General features: G+C 41.9%; 1 protein-coding gene across 3 annotated transcripts in view; it reads right to left on the bottom strand.

Moving 5' to 3' along the window:
- Positions 1-16767, bottom strand: part of UPF1 (UPF1 RNA helicase and ATPase) — a 30666-nt gene extending 13899 nt beyond the window's left edge. Inside the window, exons 1-9 of one of the 3 annotated variants that reach the window (XM_075902871.2) lie at positions 16264-16767; positions 7714-7856; positions 6666-6755; positions 5333-5500; positions 4355-4535; positions 3285-3446; positions 2391-2475; positions 2094-2192; positions 1472-1589 (exon numbers count right to left, since the gene is read on the bottom strand). In XM_075902871.2, coding sequence (XP_075758986.1) covers positions 1472-1589; positions 2094-2192; positions 2391-2475; positions 3285-3446; positions 4355-4535; positions 5333-5500; positions 6666-6755; positions 7714-7856; positions 16264-16464 — 1247 coding nt within the window. In that variant the 5' untranslated portion in view covers positions 16465-16767. The remainder of the gene's footprint in view (positions 1-1471; positions 1590-2093; positions 2193-2390; positions 2476-3284; positions 3447-4354; positions 4536-5332; positions 5501-6665; positions 6756-7713; positions 7857-16263) is intronic. The other 2 variants (XM_075902874.2, XM_075902873.2) reach the window with 2 other exon arrangements.
- Between the last annotated feature and the right edge of the window lie 3925 nt (positions 16768-20692).

Genomic DNA, 20692 nt, shown 5'->3' with positions numbered 1-20692 from the left:
AGGTACAAGTTACAAACTCAAAATCCATTAGGCTTAATAAGCGGGTTGGGGAGGATACAAAATACTTTCAGAGTGGCAAACAGAATAAGCCTTCCACCATTCTGCTAGCCAGCAATGAGCTCCCTATATTCTTAGATACTGTTCTCGTTTAAGAGAACCACAGTGTGCTTCCAAAGACGGAAAAATTCCAAGGAAGACAAATGCCACTACAGGTAGTCAAGATTACTTTTGACAGCCACCCAGGGTTTGAAGACGAGTTGTGTTAAGCAGGATTTTTGGAGTAGGGATGTACGAGTTTAACCAGTTACTTGATTAACCAGTAAGTTGATACTTATCGGTTCTTGTTAAAGGTTAAACTCTGCTAGGGAGCACAGGGCTGGCAGCACCGGGAGCTTGCAGGACTGGGAGCTCACGGGAGCCATTTAACCGATGGAATTTTGGTCAGTTACATGACTTTTTTCATTTGTATATTTTTTAACATCCCTATTTTGGAGCAGCCTTGCATGCCTCACAGAACTCTGCAATTAAGTTTGAGGACTTTACTGTCCCAATGATTAACAACCCCAAAGACTACTGTTCTCATGTCATTGACATTTTCAGCTGTTATGGTTTTAGAGCAGGGGTGGGGAATCCTTCTTGGGTTGGGGGCTACTAACCCCACTGAAAAAAAATCACTCAGGTGGGGAACAGTGGGGACTGGAGTGCCAGCACAGGCTCCCCAACACTGGGGGTGAGCGGGAGACAGCCCTGAGCCCTTGGGGGCTGGCTCCAGACAAGCCAGGGACTGCATCTGGCCCCCGGGCCTTAAGATCCCCACTGCTGTTTTAGAGGAAAAGCTGGATACTTACGCTACTGAACTGTTATTTTTGTGATTTTACTGCAAAGTGAGGGGTGTTTGTAGTACAAAAAGGTTAGCCATCAGCAGCTCTAGGTACATACTAAAGCTGGTGACAACATTTTCACTACCCTAGTCATGCTACAAACACACCTTCACTTGCAGCAAAGACATCTCCAAAATGGACTGAAGCTCTGGAGAATAAATCAGAAAAGATTAAATTTGAGCATCCTGAACATTGCTGAGCAAGCTGCTGTGTGGAAACACACCAACTCCCTTCAGTGCACAAGAGAAAAAAACCTGTTGGGAGAAAGTTTGTCTCTCCTTTCTTTTATATGAATATGCATGATAAAAACAACGCATTCAGAATGAGGTACACAACAAACAAGGTGGCCAGTGGAGCTTCTAAACAGAACACGGAGAAAGAAAACAGTTCTCTCAAGAAAGGTCCTCTCTGCTTTCAATTCTGCTGTATGTACCTCTTTTTGTCTCTGGAAGTGAATTTCAGGAAATAAGGTACAGAAGTACTTCATCAATAGCGAAAATTCAAACTGAACGACAGGAAAAGGTGTTTTGATTATGTATGACACCTGCTGGATTCTAAGCTGCTTTCTGACTGCCAGGAAGTTTACATACCTGTCAAATGAAGTAGACTTCCACACAAAATCCACCTGGAAGTTATGAGTTACTTCCACAGGTGCTCCAACACTGCTCCTCAGCTCAATAGCTATCTCATCACCGTAATCTGCAGAACCTTGTTAAGTAGTAATTTATCTTGTAAGTTTGGAATTTATTTTTCTACTTTAAAGCAACTGGAATGTTGAAATATAAGCAGATCCCTGGGCATCAGCTGGACAGTGATTAAAGCAGTTTCAAAATTAGTTTCCTTTCTTCCTCCTTTACCATCTTTCATGGGCAGATCATCTCAGGTACTTCTAGAGACTGCCATTACCGTAATTTAGCAAATATACCCAGCGTTTTTTTCTATTTGAGTTTAAAAAAAATCTTGGAATATGTTATTACCCCACTGTACAAGTGAGGAATTGAGGCACACAGATGCTAAGTGACCTGCCCAGTGTAATAAATACTTTACATACACTAGTGAAATAATTAAGGTGAGCCAGAAGCAAAAAAAACTTCAATTTTCCTCTGAGTAACTGCCTCAGTCCCACCAACCCAACCCTGAACTACTCAAATCACGGTGCAGCTGTGTCAGTGAAATGATCTGCATCTCAGGGGGGGATTAAGTAAAGGATACTATCAGGAACTTTAATAACATGACCAATTCCTTTCCACAAAGGGGCCAAGTCTCCTTTATATCTCAGGCAGATTTCGTCTCCCTGCATAAGACGCATATCTAAAAAGAAGAACATAGAAGCAGTTATTTCTGAAATGTGTGTACTGGTGAATCCGCCCTCCAACAAAAACCAAACATTATAAAATGTTCTGGGGCCTAGGACAGACCATCAGACCGTATGCAATTTTAATGTTACTTCTTGGTTATAACATACCTAGCCCAAAACAATCTAGGAAGATATAACTCAGGCCTCATTACCTGAGTCAGTCTTTGGCAAAGTGAAGTAAGCAATTCTCTTCTTGTTCAAGCCCAGGTCCCATCTCACTGTGATGTTATCTTGGGTCTAAATTTGTTTAAAAAAAAAAAAAAAAAAAAAAAGCCATGTTTTACTTTTTTAAAGAATTGTACCAGATATTTCTTGACTATCCTTTTTTATAATGCTCAGCACAGACAAATATTTACACACACTTAAAGAGTTTACACCATTTGTGTAACAACTATATTTCTACAAAAACTGGGTTACTTACCAGCAACTGGCACCACTGAGGTACTGAGTCATCTCCAATTTCTTTACAGTTTCTTCAAGAATGATGCATTTGGCCCCAAAGATGTTCAAATTTCAGGCACTGTACATAAGCGTGTGCGCTAATCACATATGCCAGGTGTTTATGTGCCCCCATACGACACCCTAAGTTCCGCTGGGAGCCCATCTGAGAAATCCAAAACTGGCAGATAGGCAAGAGTGGTTCCATGGAGGAGATGACCCAACAGAATGCCAGTTAAACTGGTAACAGTTCCCTCAAAGTTGGGGTGTCCCCCATAGAATCACAGTCTCTGAAGACTCAGGAGATTTCCACTCAAAGGCGGCTGGGGAGACTGAGGATTCAGACATTTTAAAAGCCAGTAGCACCACCACTGCTGTTTTCTGTCACCTCCCAGCCTCCAATCTCTTTACATTGTGTGATCATTTTCCATCTACCTCCCATTGTACAAGTAATGATAATGGTGACAGTTGCTACTAAAGTAAAGAGCCTTGTGTTTATTTCACTTAAGTCTTCTCTTTTCTATTTTAGGACCCAGATGTTTCATATTATGAATTCGAACACTTAAGTATAACTAAATAAGCATCTTTCAATGTTTCAATCACACTACCTGGGACTCCTTGAGTTTCTTGTCATAATCTGCTTCAAGCTTGACTAGAGGTCCAAAAATATTTTGGTACTGATAAGCATCCTCATATCTAAGTAAAACGTGCTGCGGTTCTTCATCGACACCCGGTTTTTCCAAGTCTTCAAGGGTTGCAGATGGATTTTCCTAGAAATGGAAAACAGTGTATTAAGACAGGAGACCCAGAACATCAAAGTGACTAGATTTTCATTATTAAAGCTGGGAGGAGAGTAGAAAACACTACAAGGAAAGTAAAGTAAATTTTACAGATTGAATTTTTAGTTGAAAACAGTCCTCTAAAAAGTGACTAAACACAGCATCATGGGGTTCCTTATTTACCATTATCTGACTTCTGATTAACTTTGTTTTTTAAATGGTCATTCCTGCAAGCTTGGACTTGGACATAAAAGTTAAGCTGTGTTCTCTGCGTCACACGCCACTATCAATAATAGATCACCCAAGGCAAAATTCTGACCTCAATTAAAACTGTGCAAATTCAAAGTTGCTCTCCCTTAGTTAGGTGGTCTCTGAACTGCTAATAGATGTAAACGTTTGTCCCTGAAGCTAGATAAGACTGAATACCAAGAGCAGATTGACTTCTTCTTACTGAGACATTTGTATATAGTACTGTTTAGAATAGAACTGTACTTTAATGTGTTAATACCAGTAAGGAAATTTGGTTTTACAGATACAGTTTAAATTAGTGGTGTTTTCAATTTTAAATAAGAGCATGATTGAATTCTGTGATCTAGTAAAAAAAATGCAGGATGCTAACGAAGATTCAGAACCCACAGCATTATCCGCTATTAATCAGCAATCCTTCCTTCCATCTGAACAGTTATCTCTAATCTCCCAAGCCCTCACTCCCAGGAACTGTTACATCAAGATTTTGGATGGTAAAATTGGTGTGGGGAAACTTATCTGCATGAATGTAAAATTCCATGCAAACCTATGGCATAATACAAATAGTTAATAATGAGGTTTCTTCCATCATAATTAAATACTCAGATTTGTTAATATTTAATTACACATTCCTAATTTAGAGTGGCACATACCTTCCAAAGTTCTTCTAGTTTGTTAATTTGTTGAGCTGTAATCTGACGTGCTCTCAACTGCTCCTGTTCAGAAGGAATCTTTACGAGCCAGGAAAGGAAACAGCGATCCTGAATAAGAGGTTGCCACTGTGAGCTGTCCCAATTAATATCCTTTAAACTGCTTTGACTGGCACACGGTTGCCTGCACAATCAGGATATTGATAAAGAATGTATTAAATTACACAAGTGTAAAAACATGCACGTTTATGCTTTTGAAGTCAACTCTTTCAATAATTTCAAATACTGGCCAAAAGACTAGAGTCCACTATGATTAGCACTTGCATTGCCACTATGATACCATGAAGATGGGAACCTTAGAAATACTCATGAATGATACTGCATCACTTTTAGAAACTAGCTAACTTAGATGCCAAGCTTATCAGAGTCTTTGCCTCTGATTCAGTTACTGTTCATTAGGACCGTGTACAGAACAAACAGGATAGTTTATAATACCCCATTACATACTTAAATAAGATAACAGAAGTTTACCATAGAAATGGACCTTCTACTTCTAGATACATGGTAAGCAATAGCATTTAATAGATACAGCAGAGACCATGATTAAGATATGTTACAGGACCATTTTCAATTTAATATACAATTATTCTTTTCTTGAACAGCTGTCATTTTATGGGGTGAGAAGCCTTGTACTGCAATTTAGACTGGACACCACTCTAGTTAAAGGTTAATGGGTCAGCTTCCAACTAAAAGTGCTATTGTGCAATATATTAAATAAAATTATTCAAAAATGTAATGTGTTTAAACAATGTTAATACATGAAACGTAAGCGCTCACCTAGAAAGGACAGCTCAGATGCAAGAAATATTTTAGGTACTAGGTGCAAACAAGAAGTGCTACCCTTAAGAAATACATAACGCTACTCCATCAAATTCTACACTGCTTTTATTTGAACTCCCCGCAAAAAAGAGATTCTCTCACCTGCACAGTAATACAACTACCGAGTCAGCCTTTGCTGGAATGAAGCCAAGGAGGAACACATTTCGGCATCCACAATTATAACATTCCAAAACAGTCTCTCCCAAAGGGCCATCTTTGTGAAGAGTCACCTCTTTACACTTCGCTCTCACAAGATGATTTACAATGTGGCTGAAAGCAGAACACACACAATTTGTATGCACTCAACGCAGGAAAAAATTCTGACTACTAGACTCACATTTTAGCCTAATTTAAAACAGCAAAGAAGCTCAGTTAGCACTAAACATCCATTTCTTTTAAACAGTTGGTATTTTTGCCAATAGATCAAGTTAATCACTAGCACTTCATTTAGCCGATGAGAAGCTGCTGATCTAGAATGCAGGTTACCTAGGAATTTGTGCCGGTTTAACTAGGTCACTCAAGCCTGCACAAGATAGGTTTGCTGACCTAACCCCACCCCACCTCCACCCCCAATATAAATAGCACTATGTCAACAGGAAGGGGTCAGCCCCTTATCATAACTACTGCCTCTCAGGGAGGTAGAGTACCAATGCTGATGGGTCAGCTTCTCCACCAGCATAGAGCAGGGGCTTCAATAAGGCCTGGTCTTCACTACAGTAGTCGATGCACCTTACTTTGAGTTTGTGTGGTCTCTGCAGCGGGAGATTGACAGGAGAAAACGCTCCCATCGGCTTCCCTTACTCCTTGTGAGTTTCACTTAGTGGTTTTTACTAGACCTGCTAAATCAAACTGTGGAAGATCAACTGCATCAATCTTCCATGTAGCAAAGACAAGCTGTAAGAGCTACAGCTGCAGCGCTGCAGGTGTAAACAAGCCTTTGCACAGATGTGAAGGAATGACTTGCAAAAAAATGCAGCTTTTTAAAAACAAATTACTAATAGTTAAATGTCTAGGGCTTCTCTACAGATCAACTGTGGGGCAAAAGTCACAATTATGGATGCTGCTGAAGAACAGAAAGGGAGAGGAACTAAAGTTCATCCAGCAGACTAATGACCAATGAAATCATTGCTAGCCTCACTAAGGCAACTCTCCCAAGTCACCTCACTGTCATTAAGGAAGTGAGTGTTTTCTTGGTATGTGCTGGCGATAAAGGAAAGATTGGGTGGGGAAGGAAGATAAAACTCGCATGCAGATCCACAGAGCAAATATATATTTTTAAAAGGTTAATTGTGCATGTTAAAAACTTCAGCAGATGTTTAAAAGCCCACCTTCTTTTGGAGTCAATCACATAAAAAAATATGTATGCTGCATCAGATACTTAATTGGTTTTCTCTATAAATATTATTATTGCCACTTCTGACATCTAGTCACTCACCTGCCAGATGTATTGCCACGTCCATTACAGAACCACTTCTTGCTGGTATTGCAGTAAACCACACAAGCTGGGTCATGGATACCACAATAACTAAAATCAAAGAGGAAAAAGTAAAATTAAAAATGCATGGACAATTCACTATACTATAGACATAAGCTGAACTTGGCAGCTAGGTAGCACTGGGGAAATGGTGTGAGATTAGTTAACCTATTATTCCATATTCTTAATTTTCATTTTGACAATCTTTACAATGCTCTGTGCAATCCAGATTTCAAACCACCAAGTCAGCCTCAGTCACTTCCATCCAAGTTGCACTGCTTAAATACTAATTTTGAGGTCAAACATCTCCCAGTTTTAATTAAGACTTATTTTAGCAGCTGAGTTTATATTGAAGGGTGCTTGGCCTCATGTATTATGTATATAGCGCCTCATCAGAGAGCACTATTCCTTGCTATGATACTGTGTTACAATATGCTGAAACTGCAGTAGACTAGCGCTGTTAGTATTTAGGTAAAGCTAGATATCTGCCGTTTTAATGCTAGTTGTAATAAATACACAAATGCTCAAAGGACTTAAGACTTCAGTTGGTCACTTCTATAGCACCTTCCATTCAGAACATTTTACAATCATTAAATTAGTTGTCTGCACCATTGAAAACTGGGTAAATATCCCCACTTTACAGGCAACTGACAATCTGTCAGTTTCCCAAAGATAAACAATAGAATTGGGATTAAAGCTATGATCCAATTTCCAATCATGTGCTTAACCAATGGACCTCTGCTTCATTAAGGCAGAAACAAGGTTGCTCATATTGGATATGAAGGAAGTGCTTCATTAAAAGGTATACAAAATGGCTCTCAAACTTTTAAATTATTAAGTTTGGCTACAACAAAATAGTGTATATTTACATCTTACATATTTACAAAGATGTTGATGTCCCTTTGATATTTATTGGGTATGCAATGTCATTAAGATACATACAATTTTCAGTTTGATAAATTAAGTCTAACTGAGGCTCCCTTTGAAGTTCATATAAAACTTTGACTACCTGCAAGCATGCACAGGAAGATCCTTGGTGTAATAGGTATCTTCTTCATCTTCTTCAAAGTTTAATTCTGCAAGCAATTGGCTGGTTTTTGCTACATTATCATCCACTGCACCATTCTGGAGGATTCCATCAGGACCATTAACCTGAGAGAGAAATTTGATTGTTTAAATTATATAATCAGTGCCCCAATTATAAATTAACCCCGTGCTAGAAAGAAAAGGGTTGGGGGAAATAGCCTATTTCACAAGTGCTTATAACTGGGAGGGAAAAGAAGAAAGAATAATAATGGGATATATACTGGTAACAAACAAAACGTTGACTAATGCGAGTCAGTGTGTGAGATGCTAGAATAATCTAATAAAATACATATGAAAGTTTAAAAATATAGATGGGCTGCTGTTCTGCCAATAGTCAGTTTCAAATCACAAACTATACTTAATTATATAGGTGTCAAATATGTTTTTTCCATCCTCCACAGTTTCCTAAGGATACTTACCCCAAAATAGGATCTTAACCTCTGGCTTGTGGATCACATTGCAGTTCTGTGTATGGCCCATGAGACATTACTACTGATCATGTGCAGGTCTGCCAGATTTCACTGGTTCTGTCTGTGTATTCCACCCACCCCACCACTACCACCACCACCAGTATTACTACAGTGACATGCATGTAAAGCATTGGCATGTGAAGTGAGGTGCATACTAATTGTACACAACATTGACTGTGAGAGCCATGCACTCCCTCTGCAGCCAAAGTGCTGCCACCATTCAACTGGCACTCCACAAGTTGTACATACGTAGGGGCAGTTAGCAGATCTACCCTATCCTGGGAGACCACTTTGGTTACAACAATCTTGCAGCTCAGTGAGATGAAGGAGGACCACTCATGCAACCTAGTCAGTAACCTAGGTTGCCCATCACTGCAATAATCTTATCTGGCAAATCAGAATGATTTCTCCTTTAAAAATAGTTACAATTAAATCTCATAACAAACATGCTACACCTGAACTTAGTCTCATAAAAATGAATGAATGGCTCTAGTCTGTTCAGCCTAACCACCAGCTCTTGCTTCTTGAAATGGGCTTTCAATTTCTGTTTCTCAGCAGATTAACATGTGCAAAGACAGACACAGGATGGATTGGATTGTTTTTGTTCTGTGCTTATGTGGTGGTGAACCTCGGCCAAGCACGGCAAAATTAGTGAAGACATTGTCTAAAGACAGAAAGACACATAAGAAAAGACTTAGCTTCCCCCAAAGGAACCCCATCATACACTTTTTTCAATGGGGCTTAAGTGGTGTTTACCCATGAAAGCTTATGTCCAAATAAATCTGTTAGTCTTTAAGGTGCCACGGGACTCTTCCTTTTTCCAAAATTAAGTGCACTGTCAGCACAGTCAGTCTTAGCTTTTTGGTAACTTGGAATCAGAGCTGCATCAAAATAACAGTTGGAGTGGGGGAGATGAGAGCTAGTTCTAGAAGTGTTAAGAACACCATACATTCAGGTCTTCTGAGGATGTGTTAATAAAATTTGGGAAAAAAAAGAGCATAAGGACAGCCATCAGCCAGCAACTCAGGAGACTGCTGCAACTGCAAGTGTGAAACATTTATGTAATGTTTAAGATTTAGTTTAATCAAATAGAAGTATTAATGTGTTTGTGTATAAGATTTGGTTCTTACCATTCCTAACCTACTGCTGCTGCACCTGCAGCTTGACCCAGGTAATGAGTATTAATAAAAAAGTATACCTTCTTAGAGGTTGTAAAATGCTGTACTGAGCTGTAAATTAACATGTTTTAGTGATCATATTTGCACCAGTGTTTCAGGAAATATGTGAAGGAGCATTAGTGGGAAACCTGATTTAAATCAATGAATTTCTGTGACAACTAATGATTATATCAGTTATTGAAACTCCCTTGATTTAAATCAATCCACCCTGATTAAAGCAGCCATTGCCAGAGTTATAGGTGTGCTAGTTTAATTCCAGTTTCAATTATAACATGTAGAAAGCAGATAAATATTAGCTTGTCACACGCTTGTGAAAATTGTCTGAGCTAATATGTGAGTGTCAAAAGAAACAAAGTCAGGATGTATATTGCAAAAAGCTGTGTCCACCACCCTGCCCACCTATCTGACCTTTCATCTTGCAGACAAGACCACCTCTCATGGAGGCAAAGAATAATACAAACAACACAAATTGCTTAATCCCAAATCTACATTTAGGTATGAAGTCTTGGAAAACACACACCACTATCTGATATTGATTTGCATAGGCTTAATCTACATAACATTTTGAAACACTGTTATGGGATAAAGTTACTCCACAGAAGAAACACTCTCAAGGAACATATGATTTAATTATTCTACAGGGGATTAGGTTAATTAGATAGGACTGGACAAATGCATGACAAGTATTTGCCTCTGAATGTCACTGTAAAGGGAAGTTTCAAGCTTAAAATTTAAGGACAACATGAGGCTCTTGGTTTGGAGATAACTATTTTATTGTGTTTACTGAGTCAGGCATTTAATGCTAAATCTATTCACAATATCTACTTTAAGCTTCAAATTATTTATTTAGGTCTCATTTCCATAGAGAAAGTTATTACATCTACTTTGAAAAAAATATATATATAAAAATGCTGGTCTTCTGACATTATTTAAGAATTTCTTCAGACTTTTGTAGTCCCCCATTAATAAACTCAAGGATTTTCTGGTGAAACCTCTCTGCAGTCTGAGCAAAACTAAAGCTAAGCAGTGAGGCACGTTCTTCGTAGACTTCATATTAAGAGAAAAATTACAGGCTAAACACTTCATATCTCAATGAAGTAGCCTTAGTTTTTTCCATAAGTATCATAAAAGCTACATAGAATTAGAACAATACATCTGCTGCACTGCATGCTTCTGATCTAGATATCCAAGTATCCTAAAGTTAACACCCAATTCCAGAGTTAATCTCAAAAGATATTCAGTTCTAATTTATAAAATACATTTTTAGTTTGCAAGTGTTTGTGCATTCTAATTTGCATCAGGTAAGGTATGAGGCACAGTGCCAAGCACTCAACCAATGGAAGAGTATGAATCTTTAGTGTAACTATCTACTCAACATATTGCTTTTATTTAAAAGATCTGTAGTCAGCCTAGAGGCTTAAAGAGTGCTGCTGCTGAGGAATCAAGGTTGATAGAGAAAAGAACAATTCCAGAGACCACAGGGACTGCAATACCTAACAACAGTACTCTGGACTGACTTCAAAGGGAAGGAAAACTTTATCCACTAAATGACTTCACAACAGATCCCTGGAAGACACAGAAAGACAATAATGGGTAACTTCCTTAAATATATAGTGCAGTTTTGCAATTGTAAAATATCATTAACTGATCATGAAACATGACAAAAAGGTATTCAGATCTTCAAATCCGAAATTTTACAAGTACAAATACTGAGCACCTCCAAGTGCACTTTGAATGTAAATGGCCTAAATTAAAAAAAGCTGCCTTGTCTGTCAAACTGTTTGTATGGTTACATAAACTTAGACATCAAAGTGGGCAATTAGCTTCTGGGGAAATGTGCAGGTTTTCCTTTTTTTTAAATGAGTGAAATTAAAAGGATTTCATCAGCTAAAAGGTGAGTTCACAGTTGTGGTCAATTGCAGTAGGAATATGGCACATCAGCTACACCCAATATAACATATGGAACTTCCATCCTTTCAGAACTTTAGGTGTGCGTGATGTCACCTGTTGCTAGTACAATCAATAGCCTAGCTCAGGGCTTGGCAGGCAAGTAATAAGGAAGTGAGTCAACTATTGTTTAAAACCATGTAATTTTAGCCTATGTACAACCTAGTTAATGATCCAGCACAACAAATGTTTATTAAAGAGGTCTTGTGCTCATCTTAAAAAATTAGATAAGCACACTAATAACAAACATTTTGAAAGACCAGGGCTAAGCTAATAAAAATACTGACACCACAAAAGAGTTGGCCTGTGGTTCAGCATTTTTGTTCTCTTCCCTTGCAAAACTCATCAGCAACAAAAAATACTTTATCAGGCTCAGGACACAAATATATTATTACTTCTAAAGTCAGCGATAACAAAATATTATGGAAGCACAGTTCCAATTTCTGAAAGAAAACAATGTCGGGCAATTCCACGATCTGCATATAGGCAGCCACATAAATGTATCCACTTGGATAAGTCTAGACTGCAGAGTTAAACCACAAAAAGATACACAAATTGTGGATCTTTTCCCACATCCCTTATTCCTTATAAAACGAGGTTTACAGGGATGGCAAACTAGTGGATCAGCTTTTTTGAAAATTTTTCTGAAAAAGCAGACATGTTCCTTGGACGTGGCATTGCTTTTCTGGGATACCTTTGGTATCCCAGAAAAGCAGTGCAGTCTAGACATAGCCTTATTGTCCTTCCACTTATAAGATAGGTGCCATGCTTAAAGCTACAGTGGGATAAACACTAATCATTTAAACAAGTACAGGCTGCCCCCAATTTGCAACATTATTGGGATAGCATCACAAGTGGGGGGGGGGGCGTCGTTACTCAAGCTGGGGACATAAGTAAGGGGATTTCAGCCCCTTTCGCACTTATGGAAAAGGTCATAAAGCGGGGGCCTCCTGTGTACAGAACTCTTCCAGTATTCATATAAATGGTTTATTTCAGGCTACAGGCTATGTATAAGGTGCAATAACCTTTTCAGCATTGCACAATTATCTCTAGAACAAGACAGTGTACTGAAGAAGAGATGTAAAAATTTAAATAAAACCCTAACCGTGTAACCGATTTAAATTCAATTGGTTACATAGTTAAACACTCTGAAGGCTGTCAGCCCCGCAGGCTCCCAGTGGCAGCTGGCTCCACAGACTCCTGGGAGTTTAGCCAGTAAGGTTCACCGATAAGCTAATGCTTATCAGTTAACCAGTTAAATTCATGCATCCCTATACTGTAGCATCACAAGTTTTTATTTTTTAAGCTCCCAGAAATGTGCCAGGATCAAAACAGAACCTCAAACACCACAATTTAAATTTAACATGATACAGAAAATGAAGATCACAAGAGAGACAAGGGAGGATGGAAGAGGATAACAATAGCAGTTAAACCATGATTTCTCAATAAGATGCACAAGTCTTGTACCAGTAATGCTACTTGCATGAATAATTCAAGGACATTTGGGCTTTGTCAATCTAGCATATTATAAGGTTTAATATTAACTAAAACCTGTATGCATATTTTTAAAATAGTGTAGACAAGGCACACTACTTTTCTACTACAGGTACTTACATGGCCCCCATTACTGCAGTATGAGAAGACTCCAATCTTTAATGTTTATCCTCAAAACACCGCTGTGAGGTTGTAAGGCAAGGCATAATTATTATTCCCCATTTTAAAGATTGGAAATGGACAGAAAGGCTAATTGGCTTGCCCAAGGTCACAAGGGAAGCAGAGAATTGTATCCAAATCTCCTACGCTAAAGTCCTAACCACTGGACCATCATTCTTTTCGGATGGGGTCGCTCAATCAGTTTAGCACACAAAAGAAACTGCACCTTTTCTACATTCAACTTCAATATCACAAATGCAAATGGTACTCTTAAAAATGCTGTGAAGAGCGGGAAAATGTTTCTTACAACTTGTTTGTTCTTCAACAGGGGTAAGACAGCAAACAGAAGTGGTAGTGACATGATCAGAAACATCACTGTGCAGCTAAAAAGACCAATTAAGCAAGAGCTGCAGGTGAATGGCTCAGTCAGCTGATTTTTGGTGAGAAGAAATAGTATGGTCATTACTTTCACACTGCTGACCCCTAATACTTTTGTCAGTGATGGGACACCAACTGATTCTGACAAACACTTAAGTTCCTGGTTTAATGTACATTAGCAGAAAAAAGCTCTGATATAGAGAAGAATCAATTGCTTACACTTTGTTAGAAGAGCAGGCAAAAGAACCATATCTAACTCTCTCCTCATAACATCTAGGAATTTGAGACATCTGAACATTAATCCATAGCAAATAAACAATGTGCATACATTTAAAAATAAAAGATTAAACTGGATTTAATGGTATGGAAATAATACTTAAAGGTGATCATCTGTCAGGCCTTGTAAAAAGTTTTATTTTTAGTTACTTCTCTTGCAGAGTACAAATTTATGTAGCTTTTTAAGGCAGCAAAATGTTCCCCAAAACCCAAGATGAGTCTGCTAAAATGTACAAGACTAGACAGCTATGTAACAAGATTAGGAAAACTAAGGAAATCTATAGTTCTTGCTATACTGCGGTTCAAAAGGAACATTATCTAAACATCTAAAGAAAATCAGGTTGTGAAACAAGGAGGCAACAGGAGTATCAAGAAGAATATGACAACTTGCAAAAGTTTCTGAAAGAAATTGTTTCAGCAGTTTGATAGAGATATAAAACCAATTTTTTTCCCACAGGATAGCAATAGATTTTATTATTATAAAAGCTCTAAATACACTGTACATAGTTTTTAACTTCTATATTTGTTTTCCTTTCAGACCACATATTTAAAGGAAATTGTATTTGATATTAATCTACAGACAGGAGTCTTAGGGTGCTAAGATTGCCAAAGACTTTCAGGAGGTCTATACATGTTGTTAGTATGGCTCTCTCCAGCATGTGGATCAGATGGCAACGTTTCCCCTCTTATTTGTTAAGCTTCTATTTTAAATAAGTCCTCTGTCTAGGCATATGCAACATGAGTTTTCACTAGGAATGTAACTGATTAAAGAGAGGATGGGGGGCACATTTTAGCCCAATCCCGCTGGAGCAGCCTCCCCACTGCAAGCAGAGCTCATCATGGGCAGGGGCTGCGGTGGGTGGCCAGAACAGCCTCTGCCTGCGATGGGCCCAAGCCCACTTAAGCAGCCCCTGCTGGGGGGAGGGAGGGGCAGTGAGCTGCTCCACTCCCCACTAGTTAACCAGAACTGCTAAGCATCAAGTGGGATGCTTATTGGTTAACCTTTCACATCCCTAGTTTTTACTGAGGTTGATATCAGAGTGCACCAAGTAAAGAGACCAATGAAGATGAACCAAGAATCCTTTCTACTGCCAGACTTGAGCTCAGGAGTCTGTCTCTCTCTTACAATAGACAACATTACGAACAGCTCAGGTAATTGCATCCCTGATTCTGTCTTTATGCAGCTATCAACTTTTGGAGAGGACAGAACTCTGAATACAAGTCTTCATAAGTAAATGGAGAAATGAAAGCACACACGATATTCTTGAACTGGGATCTTAAACTTAGTAGCACTTCAATTCACCTTTTAATTTGCATTTTAATCTGTAGATAGTTTACAAACTATTGTTGGTACTGGGATTATATATCAGCATTTGCTTGTCCATGCAGTTGACTAGTTGACACATTCTGTGATCTTTTTAAATATTATAGCAACTATGAAGCTTAGATGTCTTTAAAAACAGCAATGTAAATTTTCTGCCACACAGAGTCATAAAGCTTAAATGCAGGTTACCTTCATTTATGATATTTCATCGTGTATATGCATCTTAACTTCCTCTTTTCTTACACTCGCTATTCCAAGAAAATCCTGGTTTCCCTTCTTTTTTAACTTCCTCTTTTCTTACACTCACTATTCCAAGAAAATCCTGGTTTCCCTTCTTTTTTAACTTCCTCTTTTCTTACACTCACTATTCCAAGAAAATCCTGGTTTCCCTTCTTTTTTAATATGAAGGGACTATACAAGGCTATTGCTCAGTGGTATATCAAATGCTACCACATTTCCCTTAAAATATTGTCTATTACATTTTAATCGATGAGGAGTCCTGTGGCACCTTATAGACTAACTGAAGTGAAGGAGCATAAGCTTTCGTGGGCAAAACCCACTTCGTCAGATGCATGTCTTTGCCCACGAAAGCTTATGCTCCACACTTCAGTTAGTCTATAAGGTGCCACAGGACTCCTCGCCGCTTTTGCAGATTGACTAACACGGCTACCCCTCTGATACATTTTAATCGTCTCCAAACTTCAATCCCAAATTGGGTTCACAGGAATAGGACACACGTGCCAGCCACCACACACAATGCAACGGGAAAAGATGGATAACAAGGAAGAGGGAAAAACAACCACACGAATTAGCCCCATGCAACGTGTTTCAGAATTTGATCACAACTAAGTTGCCCAATTGGAAAGGGGGGGGGGGGGCATGCCAGCGGATTGTGCTGTTCCCCACAGGCAGCAAAAGGCAGACGGGGGGGGGGGGGGGGGGTTCAAGCCAGCTCCTACCCACAACACGGAAGGAAGTCACACATTCCTCATGATGCAACCCTGAAATCTGACACTTCTACAGCCCCCCCCCCCCCCGGCCATGTGTTCTCAGAGAGGAAGGGGCACCGGGTCCAGCCCTGCCCCCCACCCCCCTACACTGGCAGCACGTGCCGGGCTAAGGCGAAGGCAGAGAGTAACCCCCCCCCCTGTGCTGAGTGTGTGGGGGGGGTTTCTGGACGCCACCTGCCCACGCGGGGCGCTGCTGCGGCTTCCCTCAGGGGAATCCCCCCCCCAGCGCGGACCCACCTGTGCCTCGATCTGTCCGGGCGGCCCCTGCCCCGGCGGCCCCTGCCCGCCGTGCCCGGGCGGGGTCTGGGTCTGGCTGGGGAGGGTGAAGTCGGTGAACTCGAACTCGGAGCCCTGGGTGTCGGCGCCGAGCAGCTCGGCCTCCTCGGTGTCCAGGAAGGTGAGCGTCTGCGAGCTGGGGCCGTAGGCCTCCACGCTCATGGCGGCGGCGAGGGGCCGGCGGGGCCTCGCCTCACGGCGGCCGGGCAACCGCGCTACGCGAGCGCCGGGATGGGCCGCGCGCACCAGGCCGCGCGGCGCGTCGGGCGCCAACGAAGCAACCGCCCCTCTCCCCCCCCCTCCGCCCCTCCTCTTCGGGCCGGGCGGCCGGACGCAGCCGAATCAAGCGGGGGCGAGGGTCCGCCGCGGTGCCGAAGCCCGAGGCGCTGGGAGCGGAGCAGGCCGGCCGGGAACCGCCGCGCGCCAGGCAGGCCAGGGAGCAGGGGTGACGCGGAACGCACGGGGAGGGAGGAGGGGGGGGGGACGCGGCGCGCGCTCAGGACGCGTGGGGCCGTGACGTAGGCACGCACGCACGCACGCATGCCCGGCGGCAGGTGGGGGGGGGGGGGCGGAGGGAAGGCCCGGGGGCGGGGTCCTAGGTGGGAGGTAACCATAGGCTCCCGTGAGGGGAGGGGCCGCCAGTTGTCCTCTCCCCCCCTCCCCCCACAGGGAGTGGTAGGGGCGGTCTCTGCCCCCACATGGGGGGGGCACTGCCCCCATGGGGAGTGGAGGGAGGTCTCCAACGGCCCCCAGGTGTGGGGGTGGGGTGGGGAGGGGAGATCTGCCATTGCACACGTGTGTGTGGGGGGGGGGTCTTTCACTGCCACCCAGGGAGGTAGGGGGAGGACTACCACTGCCCCCCATATGTGGGGAGGGGAAGTCTGCCTCTACCCCATGGGGTGGGGGGGAGGGAGAGATGCTTAACTGCTCCCCATGAGTAGTGAGGGGGAGGTCTCCAGTTCCCCCATAGGTGGGAGTGGGAGGTCTCCCACACAAACAGGTGAAAGTCTCTAACTTCCCCTCTTGGTGGGGAGAGAGAGGTCTCTAATTTCCTCCATGTAGGTGGGTGCCGGTCTCAAGCTCGCTCCCCCCCCCACACTGTTGGTGAGGAAGGTCTATAGCTGTCTTCTCTCCCCCAAGAGAGAGGAAGTTCTGTGTTATCAGCGAAGAAAGCAAGCAGAAATCTCTGCTGCCTCTGGTTCATGGAAGGGACTTTTCACCTTCCTGTCACTGTTTTGAATCCACCATGGGCCCAGAGTGACTGCATGTCATGTCTCTGTGTCGCTACGCAGTCACTCCGGGCCAACACTGGATTCACAATGGTTGCCTCCATTTGAAATGAGTTTGGTGGGTCTCAAGCCAATCTTTAGGGAATGCTTGTTTACATCTCAAAAGCCACATGTGCAATTTGTGATGTAGTGAAAGTGGGGTACTTGGGGCCAGGACTCTGGTTCCATTCCCAGATCAGAGCGTGTGTGATGTAGATGCTAAACAAGAGTGTGGGAAGTAGGACACTTGGTTCATTTTCCAGCTCACTGCCTCAGTTTCCCTTTGCCAGGAATAGAAATATGCATATCACAGAAAGGTGTGAGTATTAACTAATGTTTTAAAACACCATGAGACAGACAGAAGGTGATAGAGAAGTGTTAAGTATTATTATTATTATTGATTTATATTGATTGATTGCTAACAGTTGTGCCTGGACGGGGAGGCTAATAATCAAATGTACTGTGGAGACTGAAATCTTTACTCATCATTAAAAAAGGGCCTTCCACGTAAGACTGAGGCACATTAGAATTATGGTGTAGGTGAGATAAACAAACAGAAGATTTTGATTTCTAGGGTTCCCATCAATTTTTACCAGCACAAAATTCAGAATTTTTCTAAGGTTAGTTGTGGCAAAACAGGCATGTCAAGCACATTAAACCTTTTCTCTTCCCTCCCCACAACCCTGAAACTTGTATTCATGGCTATGGAAAGTGAACATACGTTTCCTTCTATATCTAACCTCTATGTTTGTAGTTTCAGTGTAAGACAGTGATGAGCAACTTCTGGCCGATCAGGGTTCTAGGGGTGGCCTGTGAGACATTTTGTTTACCTTTGCCCATACACTGGGTTGCCAGATCCCACTGGTTTCCATCCGCATAGGGTTTTTTTTTCTACTGGCACAGGTTGGACCTCCCTGGTCCAGCATCCTGGGGACCTGAGCGATCCTGAACCAGGTAGTTTTCTGGACCAGGGAGGTCAACTCTCCCCTGCTTGGCGCCGACCCTGCTCCTGGGCTCTCCTCTGGGCTATGGGGCTCTCTGCCCTGCTGCCACCCCCACTGCTGTCAGTCTGGCTGGGGCTTGTCAGGGCCAGGGCTTGCCAGCCGCCACTGGCCCATCTGCTGCCAGCTCACCTGGGGCTCCCCAGCTGCTGGCGGACTCCTGGCTGGCTTGCTCTCCGGCCTCGGGGGCTCTTTGGTCCAGTAGCATCCATAGTCCTGCCAGATTTGAGAGGTTCGACCTGTATTACCAAAGTGAAATGCACATAAAGCAAGGGCATGTGAAGTGAGGTGCGTGCTTATTATCCACAACATTGGGAGAGCCGTGTGCTCCCTCTGCATCCTAACTGCTGCTACAGTTCAAATGGCACACCGTACAAGTTCTAGGTATGCAAGCACAGTTAGCAAAACTACCCTATCTTGGGAGATCATCTTTGTGACGATAATCTTGGAGCCCACTGAGATGAAGGAGGACCACTCATGTGGCCCACTCACTAGCCTCAGTTGCCCATTGCCAGTGTAGGAGAAGAAAACAGATGGACCAGGTTTGCCAGTGTCCATCAGATTTTGATAAAATATTTGCGTTGATGGAATTTGGCCAATTGCTCCTTCTCTCTCTTTGAAACATCCTTCTCTTTGAAATATCATGCATTACTCCAACATAGAAAAGCAATTAGAGTGGTTGGAAGGGCTATTATTTCCCGTACATGGCTTGTTTGTTTTCACCTTTAGGGTGTGTCTAGACTACAGGGTTTTGTTGACAAAAGTGAACTTTTGTCAACAAAACTATACTTGTTCTGTTGACAGTAAGTTGACAAAACGCGGCAGTTGTGTCGACGGCGGTAAACCTCATTCTGTGAGGAATAACGCCTTTTGTCGACAGAGTTCTGTCGACAAAAGGTGCTGTTGCATCCCCACTGTGCTTTTTCAAAAGAGAGCGTTTGGACTCTGTCGAAAAAGTGGCTTGCTTTGTCGACAGAACTGTCTGTAGACTAAATGCTCTTTGTTGACAGAGGCTTTGTCGACAGTGTCTGTTAAAGCCTCTGTCGACAAAAGCCTGTAGTCTAGACGTACCCTCAGTTTCTACGCTTCTGTGAGGAAGCAGGATGCACTGTAGGTTTCCGTTTAAACTGTCGACATCCAGAATCATTTGACTTAGCCCAATGACATTTGTATTGTGCTGGGGCAGTTCTTGATCTTCTCTCCTATTTGGTTGAATGGTTTTCCAGGTCTGTAAATCACAAATATATATATTTCCTGATGCAACAAATTCAGCTGTTTGAGGCTAAAACAATCTTTGATCGGTTTTATCAAGCCATTATGATTCCAAAGGGCTGGCCTGTCTATAGATGTAGGATTCTATTGAGTCCATTCTTTAGCTGGAAAAGGACTTGCTTGTTTTGACTTTGAGCTATCTAGTATCCCTTCACACGGCTGTGCCACTGTCTTTTTTAATAATGAGGGGTAGTAGTGATGTGTTTTTAGCCCACAGTCATTAAGAGAAGTCCCTTGTTGTGAAAACAGAGCCAGAAGACTATGCTAAGTTAGTCAAATGAGCCACTAGCTGCAAGAAGCAGCAATATCAAGTTAAGTCATTCCATCGAGTTTCCACAGTTCAACAGGAAAAACTTAAAAAACAACAAATAGTCTAGTAGCACCTTTAAAGACTAACAAAACATGTATTGTAGATGGTATGAACTTTCATGGGCACAACTCACTTCTTCAGATAACAGGACAACAGTAACTCAGCACACATAGACTCAAGTGCCAGGTGTTTTCTGTGTAAATATAAAATCAGGACTAGAGTCCTTCAAGTCTCAAAGGTAAGTTCACCTGGTGTTAGTACTCTTCCTCTCTAATTGTTAACTAATGGTTTTTATCTGCTTCTTTTAACTATCCAGTCTTTAGGTACGTGTTTATATACTATCAGTTTTGCCTGTTACATACTAGCTCGGATTTCCCTTTGATATTTTTATACTCACTGCCTCTTTTTGTTCCTCCCCTCCCATTTTTTTCCTCTCCCCCTGTCCCGCTCCCTTCTTCTCTATTTATTTATTTTTGGTTCTGGACATCCAACACTCTAGTCATCTGAAGAAGTGGGCTGTGCCCACGAAAGCTCATGAT

This window comes from Pelodiscus sinensis, chromosome 32 (genome assembly GCF_052426305.1).
Source record: "Pelodiscus sinensis isolate ZL-2025 chromosome 32, ASM5242630v1, whole genome shotgun sequence".
Taxonomy (NCBI): Eukaryota; Metazoa; Chordata; order Testudines; family Trionychidae; genus Pelodiscus; species Pelodiscus sinensis.
Note: the sequence above shows the minus strand (reverse complement) of the source record. Positions and strands in the feature narration are given on the sequence as shown.